Source organism: Phoxinus phoxinus, assembly GCF_949152265.1.
Source record: "Phoxinus phoxinus genome assembly, chromosome: 19".
Lineage (NCBI taxonomy): Eukaryota > Metazoa > Chordata > Actinopteri > Cypriniformes > Leuciscidae > Phoxinus > Phoxinus phoxinus.
This window is the reverse complement of record NC_136894.1, coordinates 31819548-31839495: the sequence shown is the minus strand read 5'-3', so window position 1 is coordinate 31839495 and position 19948 is coordinate 31819548. Positions and strand designations below refer to the sequence as shown.

At 39.4% G+C, this 19948-nt stretch overlaps 1 protein-coding gene across 1 annotated transcript in view; it reads right to left on the bottom strand.

Annotated features, from left to right (window-relative positions):
• Window positions 1-19948, bottom strand: part of LOC306987185 (uncharacterized protein) — a 142491-nt gene that overhangs the window by 90819 nt on the left and 31724 nt on the right. The window contains exons 14-17 of the mRNA XM_079591256.1: window positions 6932-6958; window positions 6529-6633; window positions 6257-6361; window positions 3038-4768 (exon numbers count right to left, since the gene is read on the bottom strand). Coding sequence (XP_079447382.1) covers window positions 3038-4768; window positions 6257-6361; window positions 6529-6633; window positions 6932-6958 — 1968 coding nt within the window. The remainder of the gene's footprint in view (window positions 1-3037; window positions 4769-6256; window positions 6362-6528; window positions 6634-6931; window positions 6959-19948) is intronic.

Below are 19948 nucleotides of genomic sequence, written 5' to 3'. Positions count from 1 at the left end.
GAAATACTACAACCAGTGGCGGCTGGTGCTAAAAAGGGGTGCAAACAAACTGAACTAACAGGGCTGAATGTAATAACCATTTAACAATGATAATAATGTATCATTATTGCTTAACATGGAAAATTCAGCATTTAAAGCATGCCATAATGCAGGTAAAAAACATTTGTAAAAAAACAATATATGGTAAAATTTCATTATTTAATTATTTTTTCTATTTGAATAGAAAACAGCTCAAACATGCAGTTTAGTCTGGGACTAACTTAAGGCTTGTCTGTGAAACCGGGGGTAGATGTATTTCCCCAAGCTAATAACACTTGCTATGGCCTATAGCCTACAAACATAGATATATAATAGTTTACTGTTTTACAAATAATAGTCTATATGTGTGTATACTGTAGACTATAACTTGTATATGATCGTTTTGTTTAAACAGCATTAACCAAATTTTTTTATTTATTTAATAATACAATTATTACTTTATAACATGCCGTTTCAACACCACCAAATATTAGGTTGTTGCATTATTGTACAGCTCTTGTTTTGATTGTTGATGTTTGTTGTAGGCTTAATTGGAAATGACCAGTTGTAGTCAGGGGCGGTTTCTTCATTAGGGCGATTGTGCGACGCACCACCAAAGTGTGAAAGGGACGGACTTGTTCAATCCCTCACATTAACCACAGAGTTACTCTAGCCGTCACTGTTGTTCTGCCGCTGGATATAGTCCAATCAGCGTCCAGTCACGGTCTGTGGAGCACCGCCTCTTTTTGGGTTAATCGCCCTGTGTTCCCATAGACTTCCATCAGTGATGCCTGCGGTCACCCGCGGTTACGAGTCATCAGAAAATATTTTTAATGATATTCGGGTCGCGGTCGGTCGGGCCTAGTTCCTACGTCTATGGCCCAATGACACTACGATGGGCTGGTACAATTTATTTTTTATTTTTTTTTGCGGGCCGAGTTGCGGGCGGGTTAGTTGAAAACGTCGGTCGGGTGCGGGTGGTTTATACGTTGACCCGCGCATCACTGACTTCCATACACATTATTTTTTTTCCCGAACTGCAGGCGCTGCGATGCATTCTCTATGTGTTCCGGGAGGGCTCGCACTAACGTGCCTTCGTCATCATACGTAACCTTCACTTGTGCAGCGATTGGTGGGAACAAATACACCTCTATTAATTCTCTTTAAACTGTAGTGACACCCAATATATTTATCGGTGCATAACTTACATTTCACGGACATATTCTCCATTTGTAAATGTTAGAAAATCAAGCAAATATTTTTCTGTCAGGAGTGGACGGGCCGTCTGAAAGCTAAACTTACATGTACATGAACGAGCGCCACCGCGTGCATGCGCGCCACACAGACGGAGCAATAGAATAGGAGCGCTATAGTTCTGACTAAAATATACATATCTTATTGCTAAATATATTTGTTTTTGAATATTTGTTTTTGTTGTTGTTGTTGGTGAACATAAATGATATATGTAGAATTTCAAACCTACAAGTGTTTTTTTATGGCAGCAGTTTTGTTTTTATTTATTTTTATTTTAAGTTTAGTGAATTTAACTACTTTAAAAAGCAATAGTTTGTTTTTAGATTGTAATGTTACAATGTTAGAATGTAATGTGATTTGGTTATTCACTATGTTTGTTTTAATAGCCTTCATATGAACATTGTTTGTAGGACAATATTGGCCAGGATGTGAATTTAAGTTTTCACTGAAAGAAACTTGCACTGAAATTTCTTAAAATATGTCAGAGCCTTTGTTTTGTCTCAAGATGCACACCAGTAAATGTTTTTTTATCTATGGCATGTTTATAAAAGCTACTTAAATACCCTAATTGAACTAAGGCCTAATCCTGACTTAATCTGCGAAACCGGCCCCTAGTGAAGTGAAATCTTAAGTCCATGTCCAACTCTACATTTGTAAGGAATTTATATCTTTGATTTCATAGTAACACTTTACAATAAGATTAATTTGTTTATTATTCATGTATTAACTAACATGAACTAACCAAGAGCAACACATTTGTTACTGTATTTGTTAATCTTAGTTAATAATAATACAACTGTTAATTGTTTGTTCATGTTATGTCAGTCAGTGCATTAACTAATGTTAACAAATACAACTTATGATTTTAATTATTTTTTAGTAAATACTGAAATTAATATTAACTAAGATTAATAAATGCTGTAAATTATTAGTTCATGTTAACAAATTGAACTAATGAAAAGTGTTAAAGTGTTACTGATTTCATGATAGCTTGCACTATTATACAAACTGTACTTACAATTCACAACATCAATAAAAAAAAACATGAATTAATTACCTTCTTGATTCTCACTGTTTTGTTTGGTAAAGTAAATAATATTTAGTGATATTATCATAATTTCCATATTTTCGTTTGATGTGTAATGTATTCTAATAAGAGAAATAAAACAAGGATCAATATCGGCGTGGCGTTTTCAGGATGGAGATCAATCTGTGTTGTAAAAAGCGCTATATAAATAAAGTGACTTGACTAAAGCTATTATTTGGGAACCGATTCCTGAGAAACTGATTATTACAAAACAGATTTCAGTAATGTTTATGGTGAAGCTGCTGATGTCAATACTTTAAAATAAATGTAAACAATTTATTATTGTCATAATTTAAAGTAAAACTATTTCTTATTCCTTCGTATGGATCCTGATTGGTTTAGTTTACCCCTATATGTTAATTAATGCATTACTTATCAAACATGTACTAACATGTAGTTAATGCTTCTGTTATTCATGTATGAATCCTTATGACTCCGGTCATAGTTAAGGATAGCTCTTCACTGGTTTATTATTAGTTCATATCTTCACTAATCATGAGTTCATGTTGAAGTAACTATTAATTCAGGCATTAGTACATGATTATTCATGTACTGTTATTGTAAAAGGTTACCTAATATATGTATGAATTTCTCATTTGACAGTATTGGAAGAAAGCACATGCTAAACTCATAAATAAGATCATGTTTTATCAGTGTAATGATTGTTGTCAGACTTACTGAACTGATCTGGATTCTTTAACCACAGGCAGCAGCTTCTGAAGAACTTCATCTGCTGTATTTTGTGCTCCAATAAACTTTCTCAGATCAAAAACATCCATCTTCTGCTCTGATGTCAGCAACACATAAACCAGAGCTGACCACTGTGAAGAGGAGAGTTTGGTTTCTCCTATTTTTCCAGATGTCAGATAATCTTGGATCTCCTGCTTAAGTGAATCCTCACCCAGTTCATTCAGACAGTGGAACAGATTGATGGATCTCTCTGGAGAGCGATTCTTCCTGATCTTCAGTTTGATGAGCTGAACTGTTTCCTCTTTGTTGTAGGAGCAGCTTCCAGTCTGTGTCAGTAGTTCTCGTAAGAGAGTCTGATTGGACTCCAATGAGAAACCCAGAAGGAAACGCAGGAAAAGGTCCAGATGTCCATTCTTACTCTGTAAAGCCTCATCCACAGCTCTCTGATGCAGACCTGATAATGGATTATATCCCTTCCAATATGCATTTATACAGTTGTTTGTACAGGAGAGATGCACATATAGAGCTGCTAGATGTTCCTGGATGCTCAGATGAACAAAGCAGAAGACTTTACCCTGACACAAGCCCAACTCCTCTCTGAAGATCTGAGTGCACAATCCTGAGTACACTGATGCTTCTGTCACATCAATGCCACACTCGCTCAGGTCTTCCTCATAGAAGATCAGGTTGCCTTTCACAAGCTGCTGGAAAGCCAGTTTCCCCAGTTTGAGAATCATCTCTTCATCTTTCACTTTCTTCTCATAGTCCTTCTCATGTTTGATGTTGGTCTGAATGATCAGGAAGCGTGTGTACATCTGAGTGAGAGACTTGGGAATCTCTCCTCTCTCGGCTTCACTCAACATCTCCTCTAGAACAGTGGCTGAGATCCAGCAGAACACGGGGATGTGGCACATGATGTGGAGGCTCCTCGAGGACTTCAGGTGTGTGATGATTGTGTTGGCCAGACTCTGATCACTGATTCTCTTCCTGAAGTATTCCTCCTTCTGTGGCTCATTGAAGCCTCGTACCTCTGTCACTCGATGGACACACTCCGCGGGGACGAGATCCGCTGCTGCTGGTCTGGAGGTGATCCAGATGAGAGACGAGGGAAGCAGATTCCCCTCAATGAGGTTCACCAGCAGCTCGTCCACTGAGGCGGATTCAGATATATTACACAGTTTCACTTTGCTCTTAAAGTTCAGAGACAGACGAGACTCATCCAGACCATCAAAGATGAACAACACTTTATATTCATCACTGAATATTTCCATTTCTTTGGTTTCAGGGAAAAAGCGATGAAGAAGATCTGAAAGACTGAGTGTGTTGTCCTTCATCAAGTTGATCTCTCTGAAAGGAAGTGGAAATATGAGCTGGACGTCCTGATTCTCTTTTCCTTCAGCCCAGTCCACAATGAACTTCTGCACAGAGACTGTTTTCCCAATGCCAGCGACTCCCTTTGTCAGCACAGTTCTGATGGGTTTGTCTTGTCCAGGTAAAGGTCTAAAGATGTCACTGCATTTGATCGGTGTGTCCTCTGTTTCTGCTCTCCTGGATTGTGTCTCAATCTGTCTCACCTCATGCTCATTATTGATCTCTCCACTTTCACTCTCTGTGATGTAGAGCTCTGTGTAGATCTCATTCAGGAGTGTTGGGTTTCCCCGCTTTGCTGTTCCTTCATACAGACACTGAAACTTCTTCAGCAGATTTGATTTACATGTGCTTTGGAAAATAACAGATTACAACATGAAATAAAGACATAGAATTAGTAATAAAATAAATGAACAATAGTCAATCAAATAATTACACAATATCATGCAAATAACAGTGCTGTTGTTATGAAGATGAGCACGGCTGTTATTTGGCCAGTTGCACAAGCTATTAGTGCGGTCCATGAGCATTGATATAGATTATGATTGAATTCTCAATTTTTATTTTGTTATTTAATTTGTAATCACTTCAGGTACATGTCAAATTAAAGGAAAAAAATAATGAACTAATTCTACAAAATAAATGTAAATGATCTCAAAATCACAAAATGATCCTCTCTAGTGTAGAATGATATTTCCTGGAGTAATAGCAGAGATATTAGAATAGAGATAACAGAATAGAAATAAGAATTTATATGATAGATATCATATCAGTGTTTTTGAAAGGTGGTGTGTTGTACATAATGCAGATCCGGTCAACTGCCAGATTGCTTCAGTTCTGGATTTCCTGCAGGAAAAATTATCAACAGGAACATTCCCCGCCACTCTCAAGGTTTATGTGGCCACTCTTTCGGCTTGCCACGCCTTGGTTGATGGGGTGCCACTCGGGAGACATCCTTTGCTCACTCGCTTCATTCGTGGGGCCAGAGACTGAGGCCTCCCGTCAGAACCAAGATCCCTTCTTGGGACTTAGCAATAGTCCTCGAGGGTCTGGTCGAGACCCCCTTTGAACCTCTAGAGTCAGCGTCTGTTAAACTTCTGACCCTAAAGATGTTTTTTCTTATGGCTATAACCTCTCTAAAAAGAATCAGGGTCATGCAGGCTCTGTCAATATCGCCATCCTGCTAAGACTTTGCCCCAGGAATGGTAAAAGTGATTTTGCATCCTCATCCTGATTACCTGCCTAAGGTACCATTCTCGGCTGTACATCCGGTCACTCTAGAGGCCTTCTGCCATCCACCGTTCACAACGCCGGAGCAGGAGAGATCTCACAGGCTGTGTCCAGTCCGTGCTCTTCAGGCCTACGTCCACCGCACTAGCCAGTGACGTAAGTCAGAGCAACTGTTCGTTTGTTATGGGGGCAGCAACAGGGGTGCTGCCGCCACTAAACAGACCATGTCACATTGGGTCAGGGATGCTATTGCTCTTGCGTATGAGGCGCGCGGCCAAGCTTCGCCAACGGGTCTAAGGGCTAACTCCACCAGAGGGGTCGCCTCCTCTGCTCCCTCTTGCAGTTTGTTTGTGATGTGGCAGGCTGGTCCTCTCTGCACACATTCATAAGAGTTTATAGTTTGGATGTTCATGCCACTCCGGGCTCTCACATCCTTGAGTCGACATCGCAAGCTAATGTCTAGGGCTTTCCTGCGTTTCTTGTGAGCACACCTACACAATCTATCTATCCATCCATCATCTATCTATCTATCTATCTATCTATCTATCTATCTATCTATCTATCAATTTATCCTTTATGTATGTATGCATCCATCCATCCATGTTGTACCTCAGATCAGTTGATGTGTGTCTTCCCTTGAATTTTATTGGCTCCGTTATAGACGCTTCACTCTTCATGGACACACAGCTGGACTCTGGTGAGATTGATCTCTCTCTGTGGAATTAACATTAATACAGCAGAGACATTAGAATAGAAATAGGAATTTATATCTTAGATATTACATAAAGAGAAACCTATCTATCTATCTATCTATCTATCTATCTATCTATCTATCTATCTATTTATCCTTTATGTATCCATCCATCCATCATCCGTTATACCTCAGACCAGTTGATGTGTGTCTTCCCTTGAAATTTATTGGCTCCATTATAGACGCTTCACTCTTCATGGACACACAGCTGGACTCTGGTGAGTTTGATCTCTCTCTGTGGAATTATCATTAATACAGCAGAGACATGTATTATATAACATGTATATAAACCTTACGCAGATAATCTTGTCTAAGAGAAGCTTTAGAAATGTTGAAAAGTGTTCTTGACATTGCACAAATTGAACAAGGATAATGTTACTCTGTGTACAGAGACCCTCAGGCTCATAATTACAGTAAATATCAGCACATGAATATGAGAAAACCACTCAGATCACCTTAACAACCCTGGCTAACACCCATACATGCTGATGTGTGATATACATAACATTAAGATCATATGAAGATTGAAGTACCTGCATCCCTGAGCAAAATCTCCATCTCTGAATGTGTGTGTGTCGTCCATGATTCATTCAGTCTTAATGAAGCTGCTCGGTTACACTGATGAGTCAGAATTAAAATTTAATTTGCATTTTACTTGAAGTTTATGCTGTAACTTACTTTTTCAAACTCGTTTACAAATAAAAACATGTTCCCTATTAATTTGCATTTTTCAGTTTCAATAACATAATTTTAAATTAGTTGAATATGTGAAATGTATGTCAGTTTTTTTTGTAAATACAGATTTTTATTAAATCCCTCAAGTAAATTTGATGAACAAAATAAATGCATGTCAATGTTTTGTATTTCTATCGTTACAGCGCACTTTACCTGATGCTACACTGGTAGTTGTAAATTTACGGGTATTTATTTAGACAGAAATTATATAAATGATTTCAAAGTTTGAGACACTAAGCAAAAATTAAAAAGTTAAAGTAAAACAAGTTACAACAATATTTTGGGGTAATTCATGTAATGTAAACTACACCAAATTTAAGGTTAACTATGTTTTGCTGTTGTTGTTGTGGCTTTTATAATTTATATAATCATTTATATACCGATAATTAAACAGTGTAATTAAGAAAAGGGCACGTGTCCACCAAAGATAATTCAATATGATAATAATTTCAAGAAATTCATGTTTCATTAAGTACTTGATGTTTAGGTTTTTACAAAAATAATACAAAGGAGTTCATGGTTACTATATTTGAATGAGGAAGTGAGTCAAAAGCAGCTCACCTGACGAAAGCTCACTCACCGTGAGTTACTGTAGTTTACCGCAGTTTCCCAACATGACCGTGTTTCCCGTCTCAAACTGTATATTCCTGCAGAGGAACTAGAAATATTAAACACTTTGATGCTCAAGTTTTCTGACTTAAACGATCGGTTTATGCCCAGGTGTAAAATGGCACACAGTAAAACTCTGAAAATACTTTCACTTCTGACAGCTAAAGTTGCCAAACCTGTTTGGTGATCTATAGTTCATAAACAGCTCAGTTATGACAGAGACTAATAAATAACAGTTATCATTAAAAAAAAATTATGATTATGTGTTTGCAATTTTTTTTAAATAATGACAGGTTTGAGGGTAGGCGGTTATTAATGTGTTTTTATCTCATGAATATTAAAGGTGACAGTATGTGTAGTTTTCAGCGGCATCTAGCTATGATGTTTCAGATTGCATCCAATACGTTTACAAGCGAGTGCTGATGCGCGTGCTTTTTATTATTTTTTATTATTATGTGGAGTCATGTCAGATAGTATTAGCAGACTTCATGTCATTAAGTTGCAGTGTCGTCGCTGTTGAGTGCAGTCAGTAGACGAGGCGAGAGGCGAGAGGCTCGGCAGCGCGTGCAGGTCTCAGTCACGCCACTGGATTTCGCGGCAAATCCGACCCGGAGCATCACATAAATAGGAATACTTGTTTTCAGAGGTAATAGCAAAACCCGCCAAGGATCATTTTAATGTGAGATTACAACCCCTTCACACACAGGCAATAAAAAATGGATTCATTTTAGTAGAAAAACTACACATAGCACCTTTAAGTGCTAAAAGAAGAACATAACATCTTGGATCTGTATATCAAAAGTAGAGTATTCAAAGATCCTGCGCATGCGTCGCGAGTGAGCGCTGTGTTTGTGTTTGAAGCTCCGTCGACTTGATTCATAAATCGTTGATTTTGTTCTTTACACTCATTTAGAAACGAGCATTTTCTATTTTTCCAGCGTGTGAACATATCTCCGATACTACTCTCTATAAAAAACAATCGGATTGCTTTGATATCTCTAGTTATATCCAACTTTCCGAACTTCCGTTACTATCTCTAACGATAGCCCGCTAGCATTGCACGCGTGGCCTCGCCTATCGACCGTCTTATTTACACTCGAATCACTGAAATCGCTCTGTTTGTGTTGGAGTTTGTGTTTGTGCTTGTGCTTGTGCTTCGAATCGCTTGTTTGTGTTTGAAGTTTGTATCTGTGTTTCGAACCGCTTTGGTTGTGTTTGGAGTTTGTGTTTCGAATCGCTTGTTTGTGTTTGTGTTTCGAATCGCTTAACTGTTAGTTTGTGCTGTGTTTCGAATCGCTTAACTGTTAGTTTGTGCTGTGTTTCGAATCGCTTTGTTGTGTTGTGTTTCGAATCGCTTAACTGTTAGTTTGTGTTTCGAATCGCTTTGTTTGTGTTGTGTTTCGAATCGCTTTGTTTGTGTTTGTGTTTCGAATCGCTTAACTGTTAGTTTGTGTTGTGTTCGAATCGCTTTGTTGTGTTGTGTTTCGAATCGCTTAACTGTTAGTTTGTGTTTCGAATCGCTTTGTTTGTGTTTGTGTTTCGAATCGCTTAACTGTTAGTTTGTGTTTCGAATCGCTTTGTTTGTGTTTGTGTTTCGAATCGCTTAACTGTTAGTTTGTGTTGTGTTCGAATCGCTTTGTTGTGTTGTGTTTCGAATCGCTTAACTGTTAGTTTGTGTTGTGTTCGAATCGCTTTGTTTGTGTTGTGTTTCGAATCGCTTTGTTTGTGTTTGTGTTTCGAATCGCTTAACTGTTAGTTTGTGTTGTGTTCGAATCGCTTTGTTGTGTTGTGTTTCGAATCGCTTAACTGTTAGTTTGTGTTTCGAATCGCTTTGTTTGTGTTTGTGTTTCGAATCGCTTAACTGTTAGTTTGTGTTTCGAATCGCTTTGTTTGTGTTTGTGTTTCGAATCGCTTAACTGTTAGTTTGTGCTGTGTTTCGAATCGCTTTGTTGTGTTGTGTTTCGAATCGCTTAACTGTTAGTTTGTGTTTCGAATCGCTTTGTTTGTGTTTGTGTTTCGAATCGCTTAACTGTTAGTTTGTGTTTCGAATCGCTTTGTTTGTGTTTGTGTTTCGAATCGCTTAACTGTTAGTTTGTGTTGTGTTCGAATCGCTTTGTTTGTGTTTGTGTTTCGAATCGCTTAACTGTTAGTTTGTGTTTGTGTTCGAATCGCTTTGTTTGTGTTTGGAGCTCCGTCAAATTGATTCATAAATCCTTGATTTTCTTCTTTACACATTTTTGTGTTTCGAATCACTTTGTTTGTGTTTGGAGATCAGTCGAATCTCCATTTCTCTATTTTTCTCTACTTTTCCAGCGTGTGAACATATCTCCGATACTACTCTCTATAAAAAAACAAACAATCGGATTGCTTTGATATCGCTGGTTATATCCAACTTTCCGAACTTCCGTTACTATCTCTAACGTTAGCCCGCTAGCATTTGCACGCGTGGTCTCGCCTATCGACCGTCTTATTTACACTCGAATCACTGGAAGGATACGGGTTCTATCCATGATTTCAGTCCTAAATTAGTAGTGATATTGGTAGCATCACTGCTAATTTATTGTTCATCTGTCATAATGGCGAATACATCGGATATGTGTCTACCTCTGAGTGCAGATGAGGACACGTTTGAGCTGCATTCGGTGCGGTTGGAGCTGGAGTCCGTGGAGAAGCAGATCCGTGATCTGCTGGGGAGGCAGGCCGAGCTGCGAGACCGACGATCAGCGCTTGAAGCATCACGCGCCGATGCTCACAAGTCAGTGGTTAGTAACTTTTCGACTCCGGCCTCCTCTACTCCGTGTATTTCTCTGCACAGGACCCGAGCATCCCTGCCCTCATTCACCCCGGCACCGACACAGCACCATGGACCCTGGATGATGCCACAGCGGAAGACACGAGCCAGGACCAGAGCAAGGACCTCTCCGCCCCTCCCGGTCTTCGAGATCTCCACCCGGAACCGCTTCTCCCCTCTTCGCGAGACGGAACGCGACGACGCTGTGATCATCGGCAGTTCCATGGTCCGGCATGTCCGCACTACCTCAGGTAAAGGTATGGTGCGCACTCACTGCTTTCCTGGTGCTCGTGTTCTCGATGTCGCTGCGCAGGTCCCCGAGATCCTGAACGGTGACGAGCGCGTCGGAGCTGTCGTGCTGCACGCGGGGGGGAACGACATCAGGCTGCGGCAGACGGAGGTTCTGAAGAGGGACTACAGGAGCCTGATCGAGACGGTACGCAGAACATCTCCTGAAGCAAAGATCGTCGTGTCTGGACCGTTTCCCACGTACCGACAAGGACAAGAAAGGTTCAGTAGATTGTTTGCACTAAATGAATGGTTGATGTCATGGTGTAATGAACAGAGACTGCTCTTTGTAAATAATTGGAATCTGTTTTGGGAGCGATCTAGGCTCTTCCGCGCTGATGGCCTGCACCCCAGCAGAATCGGAGCGGCTGTTCTGTCGGACAACATCTCAAAGACGTTACACACCATATGACTAGTAAGTCAAAGTCCAAATCACATTCTTTGCTGTCCCAAATTAATTGATATAAGTACCAGTGTAGAACACTATATAGAAACTGTGTCTATTCCTCGTTTAGTGAGGCCAAACAACAAATCTACTGTAGGATCTAAGAAAAATCTAATTGTGATTAAACCAGAAAATCTCAATATTAGTGAACAAAAACAATTTCTAAAGCTAGGTCTTCTAAACATTAGATCGCTTACACCTAAGGCGGTTATTGTAAATGAAATGGTCACTGATAATAGCTTCGATGTACTCTGCCTTACTGAAACCTGGCTTAAACCAAATGATTATTTCGGTCTTAATGAGTCCACTCAACCAGGATACGGTTATAAGCATGAGCCCCGTCTGATTGGTCGTGGCGGCGGTGTTGCAACAATCTATAGAGATATTCTTAATGTTACTCAGAAAACAGGCCACAGGTTTAATTTGTTTGAAGTACTTGTTCTAAATGCGGCGCTCCTAGATGTAAGAAAGAAATCCCTATTATCTCTAGCCTTGGCTACTGTATATAGACCGCCAGGGCCTTACGCTGATTTCCTAAAAGAGTTTGCAGATTTTCTCTCAGATCTATTGGTCAATCTCGATAAGGCAATAATTGTGGGAGATTTCAACATACACGTTGATAACACAAATGATGCGTTAGGAGCTGCGTTTACAGATTTATTAAACTCCTTTGGGGTCAAGCAAAACGTTAGTGGTCCCACTCATCGTCTTAATCATACTCTAGATTTAATTATATCATATGGAACCGATCCAACCGATATAGATATTATACCGCAAAGTGATGATGTCACTGATAATTACATGGTAACTTGCATACTCCGTACGGCTGAAATGTGTCATGTTGCGCCGCGTTATCGACCAGGCAGAACAATCCTTCCAACCACTATAGATAGATTCTTGAATAGCTTACCTGATCTATCTCCGCTCCTCAGTGAACCCAAACAAACAGATGAACTAGAGGAAATGACTAGCAGTATGAGCACCATTTTCTCTAGTACATTAGAAACTGTTGCACCAATTAGATTAAAAAAGGTTAGAGAGAAAACTAAAGCACCATGGTACAACAGTGCTACGCATGTTATGAAGAGAGAAACTCGTAACTTAGAGCGCAAATGGAAACAAACAAATTTAGAGGTCTTTAGAATCGCGTGGAAAGACAGTATGTCACGTTATAAAAAGCCTCTAAAAGCAGCCAGGGCTGAGCATCTCCGCAAACTAATAGAAAATAACCAAAACAATCCAAGGTTTTTATTTAACACTGTGGCTAGATTAACAAATAAACAGACATCACCTGAACAAAATATTCCGTTACATCTTAATAGTAATGATTTCATGAATTTCTTCACTGAGAAAATAGAAAGCATCAGAAACACAATTGTAAATGTACAATCTTTGACAGCGTCTTATGATTCAGCCTCAATTATCGCCCCTCAAGAACAACTACAGTGCTTTACAACTATAGGACAGGAAGAGCTAAATAAACTTATCACTGCATCTAAACCAACAACATGTTTATTAGATCCAATACCCAGTAAACTACTGAAAGAAGTGTTACTTGTAGTGGAAGAGCCTCTTCTCAATATTATTAACTCGTCTCTATCTTTAGGACATGTTCCAAAAACATTCAAGCTGGCAGTTATAAAACCTCTTATTAAGAAACCACAATTAGATCCAAATAACCTAGCAAATTACAGACCCATCTGTGCTCTTTCTTGCAAGAAAACGATATCTATGAAAAATTTCAGTCAGGATTCAGGCCACATCATAGCACAGAAACTGCGCTGGTTAAAATTACAAATGATTTACTTTTAGCTTCTGACCAAGGCTGTATCTCAATACTAGTTTTACTCGATCTTAGTGCTGCGTTTGACACTATAGATCATAAAATACTCTTAGATCGACTTCAAAATTACACTGGTGTACAGGGACAGGCATTAAGCTGGTTTAGATCGTACCTATCAGACCGTTACCATTTTGTCCATTTAAATGGGGAAAAATCAAAGATAACGTCAGTAAATTATGGAGTGCCGCAAGGATCTGTGTTAGGCCCTCTGCTATTCTCAATTTATATGCTGCCACTTGGTAATATTATAAGAAAACATGGAATAAGTTTCCACTGTTATGCTGATGACACTCAATTATATATTTCATCACGACCAGATGATAACACTAAATTATCTGAAATGACAGAGTGTGTTAAAGATATAAAATATTGGATGACGTGTAATTTTCTTCTATTAAATTCAGATAAAACGGAGGTATTACTGATTGGTCCAAAAAACTGCCCACAAAACCTCTTACAATACAACCTTAATCTAGAAGGACGTCCTGTTACTTTATCCTCTACAGTAAAAGACCTGGGTGTTATACTAGACCGCAACTTGTCTTTTGAAAATCATATTTCAAATGTCACAAGAACAGCCTTTTTCCACCTTAGAGACATTGCTAAGCTACGTAATATGCTATCAGTTTCTGATGCAGAAAAGTTAGTTCATGCATTCATGACCTCGAGACTAGATTACTGTAATGCTCTATTAGCTGGTTGTCCTGCATCCTCCGTAAACAAGCTACAGTTAGTCCAAAATGCAGCCGCTAGAGTTCTTACTAGGTCAAGAAAATATGATCATATAACACCAATTTTATCATCTCTACACTGGTTACCTATTCAGTTCCGTATCAATTACAAAGTATTGTTACTGACCTATAAAGCCCTAAATGGTTTAGCTCCTGTGTATTTAAGAGATCTTCTATCGCCATATAATCCATCGCGCTCTTTAAGATCGCTAAATTCGAGGCTTCTGGTCGTACCTAGGATATCTAAGTCCACTAAAGGAGGGAGGGCGTTTTCACATCTAGCTCCTAAACTCTGGAATAGCCTTCCTGATATTGTCCGAGGCTCAGACTCGCTCTCCCAGTTTAAAACTAGATTAAAGACGCTTCTCTTTAGCCAAGCATTCACATGATGCATCTCATACCTTTTATACTACAGTTAAATCAGATCAAAAGCATTCATATTATGAACAGCAGCTACGCTAATTATTTCCCATCTGCCTTTTTTGTTGTTATCTCGGGACGCCTGTCCCTATAACTCAAATAGAGTTCGTCAGCTCCAGTTACGTATCCAGCCTCTCATGGAGACTTCAGATGCCCCAACGCCTGTGATGAGACGACTCGACGCCTGTGAAGAGACGACCCAACGCCGGCAATATGTTATGCCCTAAATTTTATGATTAACTAACTGTATTTTGTGTGTATATTTTTGAAATGCATTTTCTGTAAAGCTGCTTTGAAACAATATGTATTGTGAAAAGCGCTATACAAATAAACTTGAATTGAATTGAATTGAATTATTTACCCATTTGAAGAAAAATGTTAATAAAAACAACATTAAATTAATAAAAAATAATGCAGAAATCATTTAAGTAGCACATCAAGTTCTATATACACAGTAGCCGCGTGTCCACTGTCGGGCCAGTGCGAGCCAGGGCTTTAAACAGGCCGTGCCGGGCTAATAGCCTCGGGCCAGTAGCACCGGGCCTGCGTTTCCACTGTCGGGCCAGCAGCTCCACAGCGCTTCACTAAAACACGCCCGTAACACACCTCTCTGGAATAACGTCACACTAACCCATCATTTCACCAACAAATACGAGTTTTATCAGAAAACTAATCAGAAAGAAATCACTGGAAACAGCGTGCATCGCAAAACAAACATGATAAAAGCGACCGTTTGCTGGCATTTTTGTTGTTTACTTGAATATTTAAAACCCAAGTATCAATGTTTTACCACAGGTTTACAATAAAAAGTGATACATTGATCATAATGAATTAATTTATGTCAAAATTGTACATAAGTCACACAGAAATAAATTAGGCTATACCGCTAGGTCTATTTCACAAAAGAAAGCGGACACACTTAGCGTCTGTTTCTGTTTATTTGGTAGTTACAGGACATATTTATATCACATTTAGAAAGAATGATAATTTCTACAAATATATGCCAGCAAAAATACGACCTGAGGAGCTTTAGCACTCTCTCGACTCCCAGTAACGTTAGGCTACAGTTATATTTTCAGTCAGAGAAACAAGAAAAAAAAGTTGCTTTATTTTACGATAGTCCGGTATAAAGAGACGAGATGTAGGCTACTGACAGATAAAATAAAAACATAATTGTGATAGCCTTTATGATTGGTCTAATTTCTTCAAGCGGTCCCTGTTTTTTTACTATGTGTATCTTCAAGCGTTCACTGTTTACTATGGTAATGATTAGCGCGCAGTCTTTTGCATTGCGTATCAATATTTCCACCTTATACGGTGGAAGAATCCACATCGGATCACAAACCGAAGACAAAGTGAGTTAAATTATTTTAATAGTCTTTAATGCTGGCAGAATCATCCGGCGCTCCCGTCTCCCATAAACTCTGTTCGTAATCACTCCTCTAGCCCTCTAGCCCAAGCTGGCCCGCTTTGGCCCAAGGTATTCGACGGGCCAGAAATCTTGGCCGTTGGCCCCGAGTCAAGCCCCGGAAGTGACAGTGGAAACGCGACTGGCCCTGACACGCACTAGCACGGCCCGGCCCTGGCCCGACGGTGGAAACGCGGCTAGTGATTTAAGGGAGTTAATTCTGTACATCCCAGAGCCATTTTAATTTATACAGATGGATTGACACGTATGTAATTATACAAAATGAGAATATTAAAGGGTAACTAAACACTAAACCAACTATTTTTAGTGAATGATCTGTACGAATGGAGTTTCATAAATGCTGTTCATTGATTCGAGTACTTTTTTTAACATTTGAGTATAAAGTGTTTTCATTTTCAAATATATGGTGTAAAAACATATGAGTTCTGCCCTCTTCAGGCTAAACGAAATCTCCTGAAGTAGGGGTACTCTGTGACGTAGGGGTACTCTGTGACGTAGGGGTACTCTGTGACGTAGAGGTACTCTGTGACGTAGGGGTACTCTGTGACGTAGAGGTACTCTGTGACGTAGGGTACTCTGTGACGGTACTCTGTGACGTAGGGGTACTCTGTGACGTAGGGGTACTCTGTGACGTAGGGGTACTCTGTGACGGTACTCTGTGACGTAGGGGTACTCTGTGACGTAGGGGTACTCTGTGACGTAGGGGTACTCTGTGACGTAGGGGTACTCTGTGACGGTACTCTGCCACGCCCTTGGCAGCCGCTGGTATAAAAGCATCTGGTTCCGTCAAAACCACTGTAGCGAGTCAGGAGTTGGAAATTGGAATTACGAGTATTGAAAACGATCAGGATAGCGTATTTTAGCATCTAGTTAGCATAGCATTTATATAGTTATTTAGATTATTTTGTGTAGCCTAGGTAGTTAATTAGCATAGTTGTTAGTGTTGTTAGTATTGTTAGAAGCATAGTTAGTTAGTAGCATAGTATCGCATCAGTTAGGATAGCGTAGATTTTTAGCATTAGCTTTATCTGTATTTAGTATAGTGGTTAGGATGGTACGTAGGTGTAGTGTTGCTGGTTGCAACAGCACTGCTGGACTGCATAACTTTCCACCAGACCTGGAAATTAGGCGCCAGTGGTTGCATGCACTTGGCCTGGAAGACCGTGAGTTCCCGCCTATCGCTCGAGTGTGCAATCTGCATTTTACGCGGGATTGCTTCTCCAACGCAATGGAGGTGGAGATGGGCTTCTCCACACAGCTCGCGCTGAAAAGCGACGCAGTGCCAAACGCTGCTCTTCCCGCACGGACTCCAGCACCGCAGCGGCGTCATGATGTGAGTGAGCATATATGTTTAATCACAATTTATGTTCCTTCCTATTAGGCTAAAGTTAACCCTCTGGTATCGACAAATGCGCCGGCGTGTTTTGCTGATTTTTTTCCCCACATAGCATCAAAATATACTGAACGTAATAGTAATAATAATCCTGGAAAATATGACCTCAAAATTACTGAATATAAGACTAATTGTAACAATTATTATTGTCTTTTTAGCATACAATGACCAGAGAAATTGGGTGCCAGACTGAACCAGTCAGCTCCAGATCTGCAGGTGTGCAGGCTAACGTGACGCCCATGAGGAGAAGCAGGGTGATTTTTGAATACTATAGAGCGTTTGTATGTTTCATCATATAGTGAAGATTATATAATTTTGTTTTGTATTTTCGCTGCTTATTGATAATAAATCTATTCTTAATTTGTGCAGCCACCCAGGCCAGAATGCCTAACAGGAGTGTGTCGTGTGACACAGGCACACTGATGGAGCCTTTCACAGAGTGTGTCGGGGCAACCTCTACACCAATAAAGAGGAAAAGATGTGAGGTGTCCACTGATGACTCCAGCTGCCATCAAGATGGAAGTGAGAGCACCATGAACTGTACAAGGTAATGCGTTTAGTCCCGTTAGGTTTTTCAGTTATATTTTACAGTTCTAATTTAGCCATTACTTGTTTTTATTGGTTTGTCATTAGGGATGGGCGATATGGCCTAAAATCCATATTGTGATATACATTGCAGCCTCTTGCGATAACGATATATATCACGATATATATATATCACAGGCCCTAAGGAAAGCCAAACAACTGCTAAATGTATTTTTTTTTAAAGAAAGGAAGAAACGGTGTATGTAGTTTTGAGAACATTTATTGTGCAAAACTGTAATTATACAACATAATGTTGCAGATAAATAAAATTCAAGTACACTAGCTGCAGAGACTTTAACTAGCCCTAATGTTTAAATATTATGGATTACAGCTTATGAAACCCCAAATTCAAAATTAGAATTTTGTGAAAAGGTTTTCATAAAGCTGTAAGCCATAATCATCAAAATGATAAAAAATAAAGCCTTGTAATATCTCACTTTGCATGTAATTAGTCTATATAATATATTAGTTTTCACCTTTTACTTTTGCATGATATTCAAATTTTTCGAGTTTCTCCTGTTATACGTCAACTAAAGAAAATGCTTAAAGTATAAAAGTTTATTTACAGTAGTGCCATGTCATAGACAGTAAAAAGTGCAAAACAGTGCAGAAGGCACTCCAAATCAAATGTAGTTTTAGTTTGGCTATTTTTTTAAAGGACACACACAGAGGTTTTGTGTTTACACCACTATTTTGTGAATACGCGCTGATACATACACATTACATAAACCAAATTATGATTATTTATGCTTTTATTTAAATTTGTTTTTACTTTTACAGAGTCTCCAATGAAGTACTACCCCACAAAGTGACTAAGTACATTGTTTATGAAGATGCCCTGTCTGCACCCGGAGTTTAGTTGTTTCACAAACAACCATTGGGACACTTCTCCGTGTCAAACAGCACTGTGATTACTGCGAGTGCTCCAGTGATTGGTCGAGCCAGCCAATGGTAAACAATATACCAGCGGCGGGAAACCTACAGCTCTGTGCAGCTGTTCTGTTCACCGGCTCATCATTTTGCCAGATATCGAAGGTGAGAGATAATAACATAGCGCTGTCATGTTTGCACACCCCTCAGGACATTACATGAGGATTTTTTTTTTTTTTATAGTTCTTGGATGCCTTCAAAATCCAGGGGATCTCTGAGCCGTGCTTCCACAAGCATCAGGCCAAGCTCCTTATCCCAACCATAAACTGGCAGTGGAAGATTGAGCAGGATGACATTATTGAAAATACCATTGCTGTGTGGGCTGTGACTCTTGGTGGGGACATGAGAGTTGATTCACCTGGTAATAAATAACTCATTAATTATATAATATAGACTGCTGTCAGGCTTTGTTGACTGAAGTGCAAATAACTAAATTGTAGGACATTCAGCAAAATATGGCAGCTACACCATGATGGACCTCAAAGCCAATAGGGTCATAGACATCCAATTTGTCCAGGTAAACAACTACACAATGAAAACATTTTGTTATGTGAATTACTATATACTATGCATTGATCTAAAGTATTTGTTTGTGTTTGCAGAGCAATGAAGTTGGAAACAGCCAACGGATGGAGAAGGAGGGATTTGAAAGAAGCCTGTCTCTTCTCGGGGAAAGAGGTGTTGTCGTCCAGTCTTTGGTGACTGACCGTCACACAGGCGTACAGAAGTTTATGAGGGAGCAAAAAAAGGACATTATACACTTCTTCGACCCTTGGCATATGGGAAAAAATTAGTATTTTCAATTGAACGAAAACAGAACCAGTATTTCTAAAAGAAAAATTGTCAGTTAAAGTGGTATACAATTATACGGGAAGTTTGCAGAAAGTGAACTTTTTAAGATGCCACAAAAAGGTTGATTTGTCGCAAACTGATTTTTATCATATAGCCTATACTGAATGTTAGTCCACCACCTTAATTGTTTTTATTATTCTTTGTGTTCAGGGCTTGGTAAAAAAATGGATGCCCTTAGTAAGGGTGAGGGACTGCTGGACGTGGGGCTGTGGAGAAAGAGTGTGGTCAATCACCTTTATTGGTCTGCGACCACATCAACATCTGGGGAGGAGGTAGTGGCCAAGTGGATCTCTGTAGCAAACCACATTCAGAACATCCACAGCCACGAAAACACCCTGTTTCCTTCTTGTCTCCACGAGCCTCTGGTTGGTGATCAGACAAGACACTGGCTTAAACCAAGTAAGTACAGATAAGCTGTAATGCTAATGTATTTTATTTTGTAGTCACGTTACTCTCTAGATTTATATTGAACTATCTCCAACATCACCATTGCAAAAAG